Genomic DNA, 16,161 nt, shown 5'->3' on the forward strand with positions numbered 1-16,161 from the left:
ATGTAATTTATTCATTTTTTTCTATAGATTTATTTTAAAATATTTACTGAATACTGAGTATATTTCTTTGAAATGAATACTTTTTCACCTTCTGTTCAATATGGCTTAGACTGGGTAATACAGTGTGGACTAATTTTATTTACCTATTTTAAAATTTAATAATTAAACAAATAAAGAAATATTACCATATATTTTACAATATACTATGTTCCAACTCAAACAATTTTTATTGACATGTCAGTTGACTTCTGTGTGTGCACCATTAGAGGCTCTTAACACATCTGACCGTTATCCAGTTTTAATCTACATTTGCTGTAACACATCCACTGTTACCATGGTAATTGCAACTGTTTTCCTGGTCTTTAACTCTGTTATGTTTGCCGTAGGCATGTGATACACAATGTTCTTAACAAACCTCCAAGTACAGAAGGCCCAGTACAGTGAATATGGAGGTTGCAGAACTGGCATTACCTGACCAGTTCATCTCATTGAACCTTTTCTTGCATGATTGTCATTTCTTGAGTAACACTACTAACTGGAGTTTAAAGAAGCATGACAAAAAAAACTGTGTCTGTCTACAATAAGTTTAAAGCTACATGGTTCTATTGCTTCATTTCTTTAATTATTTAATTCTAAAATGGGAAAGTCAGTTTTTGAGTACCCTGTATTTTAAAGTATGATTACTTTTTCCTTTGATGACAGTTTAGGTTGGTGAATTTAAACTAACTAAATAACTGCAAATGAGCAAGTGTTTCATCAATATCTCTCTTTTAATTTTAGTCCTACCATTTAATCAATTTAATCTTCCAACACAGTCAGAGTGAAATACAATTATAAATATAATTTTCAGAGTGACTTTATTATGGTTCATTCTTTCTTCCAGGTTTATAAAACCAGAAAACTTGGCAAACACTTGGCTGTAGACAGGCTGTGTTTAGGGGTTCCAGAAGGAGAGGTAATGAAGTCTTTTAACCCAGTTCTTGTTGGTATTATACCATGGGTTGGTTGTGCCAAATTGTATATAATGTATTGTTATTCATACTTCTCAGTTTTGTTAATTTTGTTTCATTTTATTATATTCAAATTACTTTTTTTCACAGTAAACAACTGTATTCTATAAATGTGAATTGTAACACACAGAATGTTCCTTACTAAGACTTGCTCTTTGAAGTAATTTTTAAATTGTAGTTCCAGTATGTTAGTTTTCAAAAGCAGGACTTCTCTGTGTTTAGTGTTTTGGACTTTTGGGAGTTAATGGAGCAGGAAAATCAACAACCTTCAAGATGTTGACAGGTGACACTTTCATAACAGCTGGTGATGCTTATTTAAATGGTTTCAGGTATGACTGTATTAGTTGTTTGTTGTGTAAAGTTACCTAACCTCGCTCCTAGTGTGTGCGAGTTGCCAATGTGAAGTCCAAATTTATTTTTTTTACTGAATTTGTCATTCAGACATTAAGTCCAGTTGAGTAAAAATATTTTTGTGCTTGTTGTCAAGGGTTACATTTTATTAAGTAGGTTGAAAGAGCTGCCTTACTGTGTTTGTGTTCTACACCTAACTGCCAAGTACCCGTAACTGCTGTTATTTCTAATGAGTTTTTAAGTTCAACAGAAGTTTTCTTGTAAATAAAAGTGAAGTTTTGGACTAATTGAAAGAAATATAAATTTAAAAAACATCAGTGTAAATAAATTAGTGATTTGTCATGTTCATTGAGACATGTTTCACTTGTTCACTTACTGTTTTTATTTACAGTTTACTGATTTATCATATGTTAGAAGTTTTAATAATCATAACAAGTAGTCCCTCAGTGTGCATTCCTGTGCATGGTGAGGGGACCTCCCAGAGAAAGTTCTGTTCTTGTAGTTTACCTCCTCTGGGATCTAAACATCCACCCATGTGTTTGCCATGCATGGTGACCTGTGAAGTGGAGGAGAGGATCCTGGTGGTTGAGGAGTTCAACCCTATTACACCACTTTAACCTTAAATTCCTGTAGATAGGCAGCCTTGGGGTGGCTTCCCTTGGGTCAGTTGGCTGGTTCACTTGCGCTAGGGTCAACCAAGTACCAGTGTTGGATGTTCTCAACAGATGTTGTGAACATTGTATCTGATGCTGGTGTTTTGGTATAGTGCTCACAAAACCCTGGCATTGCTGCAATGTCCACTGTAATGGGTCCCCTCATAGGGTTCCATGGTGGGTGAGGTCAATGGGCATCAAAACATTCTTTCTTTGTTATGGATCCCTCAAATAAAAACTTAAATAAAATAGAGAAAAAATAGACCATTGGTAAACGACCACATTTTGAAGATTCTGAACAGCTATCTTTAACTTCTTCAACACCTGTACCTCATTTTCTGAGATTAAATTATTTATCAAACAAACCTTAAGGGCAAATGTCTCCCTTTTTTATTCAGAATGGACTAGAGGAACTTGCTAGCTTTCCTAAGTCAGTCAGAAAACTACATTCTGGGGACATCTTGGTGGAAACATCAACTCTAAAACACAATGAACTTCTCTTGCATTCTAGGCCTTTGGGGATATACCCATTGAAGTTACTCCCTGTACTACTTTGATTTCATCATGAAGAGTTACTATTGAGAGGGATTTGAAGAACATCTCTGAGTCAGAGATCCTTACTGGTTTCTCCACCCAAGGAGTTTCTGCAGTGAGGCGTATCTTCACTCACAAAGATGGGTTACAATGCAAACAGTGTTCTAGTTTTGATATTTACATCACTTCATCAATTTACCACAATCAATGTAGATTATAAAATTGCAAGGGACAGCCATATATTCAGATGTTTCTAATGTCAGTGGTTCGGTAATTAGAAAACATCATGTCGTAGTTCCTTGATGTATACTCAATGTGGAGGCAAGGATCATGATACCTACAAGTGTGAAATGGACCCTCATTGTATTGATTGTAGTGGCTCTCACCTCTTTTTACTCCACCCACGTAGGGCAAGAAGAAAAGTACAAGAGGTGAAAGTTACTATCCACCACTCAGACATGCTGCTGCTTTCCATTCCACTGCTTCAGTGGGAGTGCAATAGGATCTCTCCATGTCTCCAACAGAGTTGTTTTCAAACCACGTGAAGAATCATTTGCCTCCTATAGTTAATAGAATTGATGAGTCAGTGCCTATCTCTATCACTTTTATTTCTTCCAGTGGCTCCCTGAACCCACTTCCTTTGGCTCTGGCACTTTCTCGGGTCCATCTTCTTCTTTAGCTCCAAGATGCAGAATGATTTTTTGTTCATGACCTCAGTCACTGGAATCTTTATCTACCAACGGAGACCTGCCCATTAAACCCAGGGAAAGATCCATGGAGGTTGATAGACCTCTTTCTACTAAAGAGAATAAAGAGAAAAGATATAGTCAAAAACAGAATGGCTCTCCACCCACTTCTCCTTTATGTAAATAAAAATTGATACAGTGAAACTGTCAAGGTTTCTTTTCTAATTTAGATGACATTAAAGTGCTGACTGATTGGCAGATTTATTTGTACTACAATAGCAGGTTGTGTGACTGATGAGTGCATAGAGGTGTGGCACTGTTGATTGACCAGTACATGCCCACTCTATCTTTACTACTTGATACACCCTTGGAGGCTCTAGCCATCTGGGCTTTCTTGGGTCATACCATCACTATTTGTTCTCTCTATCTGGCTCCTGAAGAGGCTTATAATCAGTCAGACCTTGGTACCATCACTGAACAGTTAACATTTCCATTTTTAATCCTAGGGGATTTTAATGGATGTAATCCCTTCTGGCGAGCTGCTGATATTAATGGAAGAGGTCACTCAGTAGAGTGTATGCTCTTGTATCACAACCTTTCTGTCTTCAATACTGGATCTTGTTCTTATTTTTATGCACCTGGTCAAACATTTACTGCTATTGATCTCTGTCTGCTCCCCCTTCACTTTTCTTGGAGGTTTGACAGTGACCTACAGGGTAGTGATCATTTTACTATCATATTGAGAAAGACTGGCCGTGGTTGATGGTACCTGACCCACGTGTCATGGTGGAAGCTGGACCAGGCCAACTGGCCCTCTTTCACTGCTCTATCAGAATTTGATCCTGCACCATTAATAGACAATTGTGTGGCAGCAGTAACTGACTCTTTTATCCAAGCAGCTGCTCATTCTGATCCTAAAACCTCTACACACTTTTCATGGTATCCTCATTCATGATGGAATTCAGTCTGCCATGTGTATGTAAAGCTCAAAAATAGCCCTGTGATGCCTTTCATACGTATCCCACACTTTCATACTTCATTGCTTTCAAGTGGGCCTGTGCACATGCTTGGCAGGTAATACACCAAAGCCAGAAGGAATCTTGAAGTTCACAAATAGTATCTATTCTACCACAAATTTCAAAGTAATATGGGCAAGATTCAGGTCAGTGGACAATATACATTTGCCCCCCCCCCCTTGTGATCTTGCTTTCTAATGGCCAGGAAGTTGCTAATGCCCAGATCGTTCCTGATACTCTCAGCAAAAGCTCTTCTGTCTAGCACTACTTCTTCATAATCCGTGTTCTTCACCATCAAGACTTGGGCAGAGCAATCACCTTTTTCCTTTCATGCTGATCATTTCTACAAGTATAATTGCCCCTTTACACTGGTGGAACTCTACCTTGCTCTTGATTGGTCTAGCAATACATTGGTCAGACCTGATGGTATGCACTATAAGATGCTGCACCATCTCTCTCCTGTCTCTCTTGCTATTCGTCTGGTTATTTTTAACTGGATCTGGCAGAAGAATGTTTTTCCTGATGTTTGGCACCATGCTATTGTCTTTCCTTTCTCTGAGCATGAGAAGGATCCCAAGATTCATTCAAACTATCATACAATTGATTTGACAAGCTGTCTCTGCAAGATCTTGGAGAGGATGGTTAGTGCTCATCTTGTTTGCTTCTGATGACAGCACTCTACCACGGACCACCTGATTCAACAAGAAACACCAATCAGTGAAGCCTTTCTCAAGCAACAACTTCTTGTTTCTGTAATTTTTACTTTGAGAAAGCTTATGATGCTACTTGGAGGTATGGCATCCTGTGAGACTTCCACTTGTGTGGGTTGCATGACTATTTGACCATTTTTATTAAACGTTTTTAATGGACAGGGGATTTCAAGTTTGTGTGGTTTGACATATTTCTGCTCTTTCCCACAGGAACTTGGAGTCCCTCAGGGCTGTATCTTGAATGTCACACTTTTCATTATAAAAATTCATGCCATCAGTGGACAATTTCCCTCTACAGTTGCAAAAGGTCCCTTTGTTGATGACTTTAACATCTCGTGTCAGTTGTCAAGCACAAGGTTTATTGAGCAGCAGCTACAAACTGCCCTCAAGTGTTTTCTTAAATGGATCACAGCAAATGGTTTTACTTTTTCTCATTTTAAAACCATTTGTACACACTTCTGCTGCCAATGAGTTGTTTACCCCAATCCTGAGCCCTGTGCATGGAGAAGTTGTGTTTTCTGTGGTCCCTGAGGCAAAGTTCTCGAGGCTTATATTTGACTGTAAGCTGACCTTCATTCCATTCATCAAGCAGCTACACATCAAGGGTACAAGGGCACTGAACATCCTCTGTGTCCTCTTTTTCACCTCTTTGGAAGCTGATTGATGTTCTGTGCTAGAGATCTGTTATGCCCTCATGTGGTTGAAATTTGGTTTTGGGTCTCTGGTCTGTGGCTCTGTTAGGACCTCAGCTTTGAAGATGTTGGACCCTGTTCACCATCAGGGGCTTTTCATTTCTCCAGTCCAGAGTTTGTACACTGAGTTTTATGAATCACCTCTACATCTTCACTGTTTGCAACTGTCTTTGCTCTATGCTTCAAAACTTCAATCTTTACCACAGCATCCCACCTGGTTGTTGTGTTTTACTTCTTCAGTGTGCCATGCTTTTTCAGAATAGATGATCTGCCAGTTTTCCTTTTGGCCTTCATATCCTGGCACAGTTGGATAAATTGGGTCTTTCCTTGGATGGCATTGCTGTATCCACTGGTCAGCCCATCCAGCCATGGCTTATAACCATTCCCAAATGTGACCTTTCTTTGAATCATCTGAAGAAAGCTGATACTCCCAAATGGAAGTACTATCTTCTATTTTCCAAACATTTTTTGAACCATCCTTCCATTCCTGTTTATATGGATGGATCGAAATCAGGTGACTGTTGGCTCTGCTATAGTTTGTTGTGGTTCAGTGGTTACACACAGAATCCCCTCAACTATTTTTGTCTTCATTGCTGAATTGTATGATATTTCTCTTTCCCTGCGTCATACAGAAGCTATGCAGTAAGGAACTGTACTATTTATACTGACTCGCTTATTTCTCTACTGGATCTAGAATCATTTCACATTAGTTCTCACCCTGTTCTCTTTGATATTCAAAAATGATTGGCCCATTTCTCTTTATCATCTACTTCTATACAGTTTTTCTAGGTACCAGGCCATATATGTATTCGCAGAATAAGCTCACTGTCACAGCAGCTATATCTGTCTGCTCTGGCACTCCCACTACCATGCGTGTTCAATATATGAACTATGGTCCTCTATTCAAGGCTTGGCTCTGTGCCATGTAGCAGTCAACTTGGAGTGAGCAGTTTAATAACAAGCCTTCTGTTGCTCTTTGTCCATCTTACTTCTGAAAGGATCAGAGGGTATCCTAACCAGACTACACATTGGTCATAGTTTTTAAACTGATCATTTACTTCTATCTGTGACCGATACACCAACGTGTGATCTGTGTGACACTCAATTTATAATAGCCTAGATTTTGCTGTCGTACCATCACTACGACCCTGAGTAACAACAGCATTTTAGATACTCTTTTACCATAGGCTCACCACTGTCATTGGTGATGGTGACACTGTCCACCTTGTGTTTTTACATTTTTAAAGGCCATTGGCTTTTTAACCGTAAGTTTTTACCAGCTGTTTAAAGTTTATTTTGTCTTACATTGATTCATTTTTACATTTTAAAGTGATTTTATTTTAATTTTTACTGGTTGTTTGCCACAGATAGCCTAGTTGCTTTGTGCCAATAAATGTCAACCAACCATAATAAGTAGCAATGGTACCATGTATATGGGCTGTGTCCCCTTCTGGGGAAAAGATGTAGCAGAGAAAGGTCCAATATCTCTTATAATGCTGCCTTCTAGTAACCTAATGTAAGTGTAATACTTACTTTCCACATTAATTCATTATAGATTGGGAACAAATTTAGACATCTGTCATGTCTCAGTGTTCCATAAGTTACAACCCTTTTGTTGATTCCTCTTTGGAAGAACAAAAATCTGTGCCTATGACAAGTGGTACTTAATAGAGTTAAAATTTTATATTAATAGATAATGAACTAATATTTGTGGCTTTTAACAGTAGATGTTTGAACAAGTTTGAATCAGCCATTCAACAAATCATAATTATCTAATACAAATAAGAAGTACATGTAATCAAAAATTAAGTATTTTGCATAACACAAAAACAGTGATGAGATAGTATGATTAAACCAATGTACCCCATAACACACATTTGTACATAAATTGTGAATAAAAAATAGTTCAGGTGAAAAAGAAATATATCTGTAAGCACAGTGCAGGTATAAAAAATGTATAATTGTTAAGTTAGATAACTATTACTGATAAACTGTCAAGCACTTATGAGTAGCTATATGTGTTTAAGTAATTGCATTTGTTTTATGTTCTAATTGTTAACAGTTCATTCTGTTTATGATCAGCAGGTGTGTAGATGGTAATGCAACACTTTTCTGCCAGTATAAGGTCATTTCATAAGCCATACCATCTCAGTAAGCTAATATGAAAAAAAATAGTTCATAAGATCAGTCATGGCACCCACTTATCAATCTTGATAGTTTCTGAAGTTGTCTTTGCAATTTGTAACAATAAAACCAACAAGAAATCATGAATAATGTAGTCTTTCCCAGTGATGAACCTCTGAAGAAACAAAAATCATAGTGAGGTTATTAAATGTTGTTATTTCTCAAACATTATTGATGATTCAAAGTCCATTTCTGAACATTTGAAAAATGCAGAGTATAAATAAGTTTTTAATTGTGAGAGTAATGTCAGTTCTTTATATTCAGCCAGTAAATGTAGTAGACCAAAACATTTGAATTTGAATAACGCACTAATCTCTCCGGCTAATAAAATTCCATTAAACTGATATGCAGAAAGATAAATTGAAAAGGAAATCAAGTTGACTAATATTTCAACATAATTTTAATTACAAACAGTAAAGTGTGTAGTATTGTACACTAATATTTCAATATCATTTTAATTACAAACAGTAAAGTGTGTAGTATTGTACACTAATATTTCAATATCATTTTAATTACAAACAGTAAAGTGTGTAGTATTGTACACTAATATTTCAACATAATTTTAATTACAAACAGTAAAGTGTGTAGTATTGTGTACTAATATTTCAACATGACTTTCATTACAAACTGTAAATTGTATATATAGTATTGTGTACTAATATTTCAACATGACTTTCATTACAAACTGTAAATTGTATATATAGTATTGTGTACTAATATTTCAACGTGACTTTCATTACAAACTGTAAATTGTATATATAGTATTGTGTACTAATATTTCAACGTGACTTTCATTACAAACTGTAAAGTGTATATATAGTATTGTGTACTAATATTTCAACGTGACTTTCATTACAAACTGTAAAGTGTACATGTAGTATTGTGTACTAATATTTCAACATGACTTTCATTACAAACTGTAAAGTGTACATGTAGTATTGTGTACTAATATTTCAACATGACTTTCATTACAAACTGTAAAGTGTACATGTAGTATTGTGTACTAATATTTCAACATGACTTTCATTACAAACTGTAAAGTGTACATGTAGTATTGTGTACTAATATTTCAACATGACTTTCATTACAAACTGTAAAGTGTACATGTAGTATTGTGTACTAATATTTCAACATGACTTTCATTACAAACTGTAAAGTGTACATGTAGTATTGTGTACTAATATTTCAACATGACTTTCATTACAAACTGTAAAGTGTATATGTAGTATTGTGTACTAGTATTTCAACATGACTTTCATTACAAACTGTAAAGTGTATATGTAGTATTGTGTACTAATATTTCAACATGACTTTCATTACAAACTGTAAAGTGTATATGTAGTATTGTGCACTAGTATTTCAACATGACTTTCATTACAAACTGTAAAGTGTATATGTAGTATTGTGCACTAGTATTTCAACATGACTTTCATTACAAACTGTAAAGTGTATATGTAGTATTGTGCACTAGTATTTCAACATGACTTTCATTACAAACTGTAAAGTGTATATGTAGTATTGTGTACTAATATTTCAACATAATTTCATTACAAACTGTAAAGTGTATATGTAGTATTGTGTACTAATATTTCAACATAATTTCATTACAAACTGTAAAGTGTATATGTAGTATTGTGTACTAATATTTCAACATAATTTCATTACAAACTGTAAAGTGTATATGTAGTATTGTGTACTAATATTTCAACATAATTTCATTACAAACTGTAAAGTGTATATGTAGTATTGTGTACTGATATTTCAACATGACTTTCATTACAAACTGTAAAGTGTATATGTAGTATTGTGTACTGATATTTCAAGGTGACTTTCATTACAAACTGTAAAGTGTATATGTAGTATTGTGTACTGATATTTCAAGGTGACTTTCATTACAAACTGTAAAGTGTATATATAGTATTGTGTACTAATATTTCAACATGACTTTCATTACAAACTGTAAAGTGTATATATAGTATTGTGTACTAATATTTCAACATGACTTTCATTACAAACTGTAAAGTGTATACGTAGTATTGTGTACTAATATTTCAACATGACTTTCATTACAAACTGTAAAGTGTATATGTAGTATTGTGTACTAGTATTTCAACATGACTTTCATTACAAACTTTAAAGTGTATATGTAGTATTGTGCACTAGTATTTCAACATGAATTTCATTACAAACTGTAAAGTGTATATGTAGTATTGTGTACTAATATTTCAACATAATTTCATTACAAACTGTAAAGTGTATATGTAGTATTGTGTACTAATATTTCAACATAATTTCATTACAAACTGTAAAGTGTATATGTAGTATTGTGTACTAATATTTCAACATGACTTTCATTACAAACTGTAAAGTGTATATATAGTATTGTGTACTAATATTTCAACATGACTTTCATTACAAACTGTAAAGTGTATACGTAGTATTGTGTACTAATATTTCAACATGACTTTCATTACAAACTGTAAAGTGTATATGTAGTATTGTGTACTGATATTTCAACATACTTTCATAACAAACTGTAAAGTGTATATGTAGTATTGTGTACTAATATTTCAACATGACTTTCATTACAAACTGTAAAGTGTATATGTAGTATTGTGTACTAATATTTCAACATGACTTTCATTACAAACTGTAAAGTGTATATGTAGTATTGTGTACTAATATTTCAACGTGACTTTCATTACAAACTGTAAAGTATATATGTAGTATTGTATTTTAATATTTCAACGTGACTTTCATTACAAACTGTAAAGTATATATGTAGTATTGTATTTTAATATTTCAACATGACTTTCATTTTTGCCTCCAATGTGTTCCCATATGCAGAAAGTACATGTGAATACTGTTAAACAAAGCTATCTTAAATGGTAATTGTAGCCATGTAATAAAATATATACAGCATTTTTGCCATTTATAGTTAATGTATTTTGTATGTCTGTATGTCTGTGTGTGTGTGGGGGGTATATATATATATATATAGAGAGAGAGAGAGAGATTGAACTTTTTAATACAAAAATAAATATTTTAAATGGTTATCCTATTATATATTTGTTCCTTTTGATGTTATGTCAACACTTCATTTATTATCCTGTTTAGCAATCTTGAGCTTAGTGTGTCTGTAGTGACTCACCTGTTTAGTAACCTAGAACTTAGTGTGTCTGTAGTGACTCACCTGTTTAGTAACCTAGAACTTAGTGTGTCTGTAGTGACTCACCTGTTTAGTAACCTAGAACTTAGTGTGTCTGTAGTGACTCACCTGTTTAGTAACCAAGAACTTAGTGTGTCTGTAGTGACTCGCCTGTTTAGTAACCAAGAACTTAGTGTGTCTGTAGTGACTTGCCTGTTTAGTAACCTAAAACTTAGTGTGTCTGTAGTGACTCGACTGTTTAGTAACCAAGAACTTAGTGTGTCTGTAGTGACTCGACTGTTTAGTAACCAAGAACTTAGTGTGTCTGTAGTGACTCGCCTGTTTAGTAACCTAGAACTTAGTGTGTCTGTAGTGACTCACCTGTTTAGTAACCTAGAACTTAGTGTGTCTGTAGTGACTCGCCTGTTTAGTAACCTAGAACTTAGTGTGTCTGTAGTGACTTGCCAGTTTAGTAACTTTGAACTTAGTGTGTCTGTAGTGACTCGCCAGTTTAGTAACTTTGAACTTAGTGTGTCTGTAGTGACTCGCCAGTTTAGTAACTTTGAACTTAGTGTGTCTGTAGTGACTCGCCAGTTTAGTAACTTTGAACTTAGTGTGTCTGTAGTGACTCGCCAGTTTAGTAACTTTGAACTTAGTGTGTCTGTAGTGACTCGCCAGTTTAGTAACTTTGAACTTAGTGTGTTTGTAGTGACTCCCCAGTTTAGTAACTTTGAACTTAGTGTGTTTGTAGTGACTTGCCTGTTTAGTAACCTAAAACTTAGTGTGTTTGTAGTGACTTGCCTGTTTAGTAACCTAAAACTTAGTGTGTTTGTAGTGACTTGCCTGTTTAGTAACCTAAAACTTAGTGTGTCTGTAGTGACTCGCCTGTTTAGTAACCAAGAACTTAGTGTGTCTGTAGTGACTCGACTGTTTAGTAACCAAGAACTTAGTGTGTCTGTAGTGACTCGACTGTTTAGTAACCAAGAACTTAGTGTGTCTGTAGTGACTCGACTGTTTAGTAACCAAGAACTTAGTGTGTCTGTAGTGACTCGCCTGTTTAGTAACCAAGAACTTAGTGTGTCTGTAGTGACTTGCCTGTTTAGTAACCTAAAACTTAGTGTGTCTGTAGTGACTCGACTGTTTAGTAACCAAGAACTTAGTGTGTCTGTAGTGACTCGACTGTTTAGTAACCAAGAACTTAGTGTGTCTGTAGTGACTCGCCTGTTTAGTAACCTAGAACTTAGTGTGTCTGTAGTGACTCACCTGTTTAGTAACCTAGAACTTAGTGTGTCTGTAGTGACTCGCCTGTTTAGTAACCTAGAACTTAGTGTGTCTGTAGTGACTCGCCTGTTTAGTAACTTTGAACTTAGTGTGTCTGTAGTGACTCGCCTGTTTAGTAACTTTGAACTTAGTGTGTCTGTAGTGACTCGCCTGTTTAGTAACTTTGAACTTAGTGTGTCTGTAGTGACTCGCCTGTTTAGTAACTTTGAACTTAGTGTGTCTGTAGTGACTTGCCTGTTTAGTAACTTTGAACTTAGTGTGTCTGTAGTGACTCGCCTGTTTAGTAACTTTGAACTTAGTGTGTCTGTAGTGACTCGCCTGTTTAGTAACTTTGAACTTAGTGTGTCTGTAGTGACTCGCCTGTTTAGTAACTTTGAACTTAGTGTGTCTGTAGTGACTCGCCTGTTTAGTAACTTTGAACTTAGTGTGTCTGTAGTGACTCGCCTGTTTAGTAACTTTGAACTTAGTGTGTCTGTAGTGACTCGCCTGTTTAGTAAATTTGAACTTAGTGTGTCTGTAGTGACTTGCCTGTTTAGTAACCAAGAACTTAGTGTGTCTGTAGTGACTCGCCTGTTTAGTAACTTTGAACTTAGTGTGTCTGTAGTGACTTGCCTGTTTAGTAACCAAGAACTTAGTGTGTTTGTAGTGACTTGCCTGTTTAGTAACTTTGAACTTAGTGTGTCTGTTGTGACGTTAGTTGAACATTTTGTAATTACATTTTTTTCTCTTTGATTAAATAAATTTTCCTATTATGAATATTAGAACTAAACAACCTTGTAACACCAAAATGTTTTTATTTAATTAGACACTCAATGTTTTGCTATACAACTTCTTTCAGAGTGTCCATTAAAATATAAACCATTACTGGCAGTACAAAGTGGTGAGTGTCTTAGTTAAATAAAATTTGGTGTTAAAAGATCATTTATTTCTAGTGTTAATATGTTTTACATACACCCATATACTGAACAGAAATTATTAAGTAAATGTGCATTATATTTTCAGTTTATTGCTGTTTGAATAAATCCTTAAAATTTTCTTAGATCATATGTTATTTCCTCATATGTAAATCACTATATTACCTTATTTATTATTGAGAGCATCATACTTTATTTCCATAACCAAATATTCTGTAGTTTTAAAACTTTTAATAGTCATATATTCGACGGCACTCGCAAATGACTCATATTTTATTTTGTCTTAATTTTCAGTGTTTATCGGGAACTACATAAAGTCCAACAATATTTAGGCTATTGTCCTCAGTTTGATGCCCTTTATGATGAACTTACTGCCCGAGACCATTTGCAACTGTATGCACGGTTTCGAGGAATTCCACGTAAAGAGGAGAAAAAGGTACCATAGAACATGGAACTTTATGTAGCATATTATGAAAGACAATATCTCATAATTCTATCTTACTAAATATTGATATTAACACAATATCTCTCAATTCTATCTTACTAAATATTGATATTAACAAAATATCTCAATTCTATCTTACGAAATATTGATATTAACAAAATATCTCTCAATTCTATCTTACGAAATATTGATATTAACAAAATATCTCTCAATTCTATCTTACGAAATATTGATATTAACAAAATATCTCTCAATTCTATCTTACGAAATATTGATATTAACACAATATATCTCAATTCTATTTTACGAAATATTGATATTAACACAATATCTCGCAATTCTATTTTACGAAATATTGATATTAACACAATATCTCGCAATTCTATCTTACGAAATATTGATATTAACACAATATCTCGCAATTCTATCTTACGAAATATTGATATTAACACAATATCTCGCAATTCTATCTTACGAAATATTGATATTAATGAGTTTTTAAATTAAGATAGTTTCCATAAATTCCCACAATTGGAATTAAAACTCAAGAATCAACTTTACCCATTTTGAAGATCTGTTTCTTCTGAATCAAATATGAAAGAAACTCTTAAGTTAGACTTATTGCCCACAAGTTTTCTTGTAAAGTACAGTGTCATGTTTATTAGTATGTAAACAAAATTAGAATGTGCATAAGTGAGCATTTTATTGTTGTTTGTTTAACGTGTATAATTTTGAAAATGTTTTTTTGGGTTTTATTTCAATATGTTTTTAGGTGTTCCTTTGGTTATTGGCCATGGTGCTTTTCAGCTAACTGTATTTCATTAGATATTACATTTTTTTACATGGGTGAGATATGATCTAGTGTTAGCATTCCTTACTGTGAACCTAGGAATCCATGGTTTGTATCCTTTTAACACAGAAAAATATTCTGTCCAAACTTTGGGACTATAGGTTTATTATGATAGTGATGGCCAAATGCCACTTTTTGGTTAGTCCAAGAGTTTGTAGTGAATACTGTTGAATAGTTCAACATCTTCAGGAACATTCTACTAAAACACAAATTGTAAAAACTGTAACTGATAATTCAAAGCTTCAGTTGATGTATGAAGGATATTCTAATTGATTACATGTATTGCTAAAACTTTACATTTTCACCTCTGGTAACCAAATATTTCTATTGAGATTTTCAGTAACCATAATTTCTTTTACAAATCAATTAAAGCTTTTTACTGTCAGTTATGGTTTGTTTTAATGGTACATTTAGTGTCTAATTAAATAAAACAACTAAAACTGATGCTGTTAGGTCACTTATTTCTATAATAAAAATGTCCTTTATACTCAAATATTAACTACAGAAGTTAAGTAGACAAGTTTACAGTAAAGAAGGTTGAGATAATGAGATTACATATTTTACAGTTCACCTAAAGACTTCCAAAATGTACCCTTTTTATCTTTTCATATTAAAACTCTCTCGGTAAAATTCTGCCACATTGTGCCCATTTGTTTTATTATGAAAGCATCTCATTCATTCATAGATTGAGGAATAGTGTTTAACTGTTTTATTGTCATTAGTTCTAGCTCAGTCTGGTGGTTAACGTACCCTACTTCCAATCTGTTGGTTGTGTGTCAGAATAGTATTTGACTGTTTTATTGTCATTAATTCTAGCTCAGTCTGGTGGTTAACGTACCCTACTTCCAGTCTGTTGGTTGTGTGTCAAGATCTTGTTACTAAGTATGCTTGTCCTTTCACCTATGGAGTTGTAAGGTGATAATTAATATCCCTATTTGATTAAAATAATGCACAAACTGGTTGTGAGTGGCTTTTTTTTTTATTATTAGCTGCCTTTCCAATTAGTTTATCACTTCTAAATTAGGGACATCTAACATGTTTGATGTGAAATATTTTCTATGCTTCTGTTTTTCATATGAGGTTAACAATAATATTTCAGATCGTGGAGTGGGCTTTATCAAAACTTGACCTGTCTCAGTATGCCAACAAAACTGTAGGAACTTTTAGTGGAGGAAATAAAAGAAAGCTTTCCACTGCCATAGCTTTGCTAGGAGCACCACCTGTCATTTTTCTTGTGAGTATTTGATAAATTCAGTTTTTATTTATTTATAGTTTTTAAAAGTAACTCTTGATGGTACCTAATTAAATATTAATCATACTTATTAACAGTACTTGTATAATAAAGTTTAAGAGATGGTTTAAAAATGTAATGAAGTATAATTTACTTATTAGTTTAACACAGTAACAAATGTACAACACTTGTTCATAGTTTTACCATCATCAGTTATGAGTAGATTACCCAGAAACAGGATTATATACATACAATGGCAAAACTAAAAGTTCACATAAGTGAAGAGATTGCTTAATGGATTAGTTAACACAAGGGTGCTGTTTTAGAATAGAACTGTATTTTTCAATAAGTTGTTTTATTTGATTTTACATTTGTTGTCGATAGTGTTGTTCATTTATATTTCTTCAGTGACATTGGTTTTGATCACGAGTTGAGCTTTAAGTTTTTTGTTGAGTG

General features: G+C 34.1%; 1 protein-coding gene across 2 annotated transcripts in view; it reads left to right on the forward strand.

The window, feature by feature from the left end:
- Positions 1 to 16,161, forward strand: part of LOC143248485 (ATP-binding cassette sub-family A member 2-like) — a 149,733-nt gene that overhangs the window by 109,619 nt on the left and 23,953 nt on the right. For both annotated transcript variants that reach the window (XM_076496892.1, XM_076496893.1), the window contains 4 exons: positions 884 to 955; positions 1,233 to 1,339; positions 13,474 to 13,615; positions 15,574 to 15,708. In XM_076496892.1, coding sequence (XP_076353007.1) covers positions 884 to 955; positions 1,233 to 1,339; positions 13,474 to 13,615; positions 15,574 to 15,708 — 456 coding nt within the window. The remainder of the gene's footprint in view (positions 1 to 883; positions 956 to 1,232; positions 1,340 to 13,473; positions 13,616 to 15,573; positions 15,709 to 16,161) is intronic.

The sequence above is a fragment of the Tachypleus tridentatus genome, chromosome 4, assembly GCF_004210375.1.
Source record: "Tachypleus tridentatus isolate NWPU-2018 chromosome 4, ASM421037v1, whole genome shotgun sequence".
Taxonomy (NCBI): domain Eukaryota; kingdom Metazoa; phylum Arthropoda; class Merostomata; order Xiphosura; family Limulidae; genus Tachypleus; species Tachypleus tridentatus.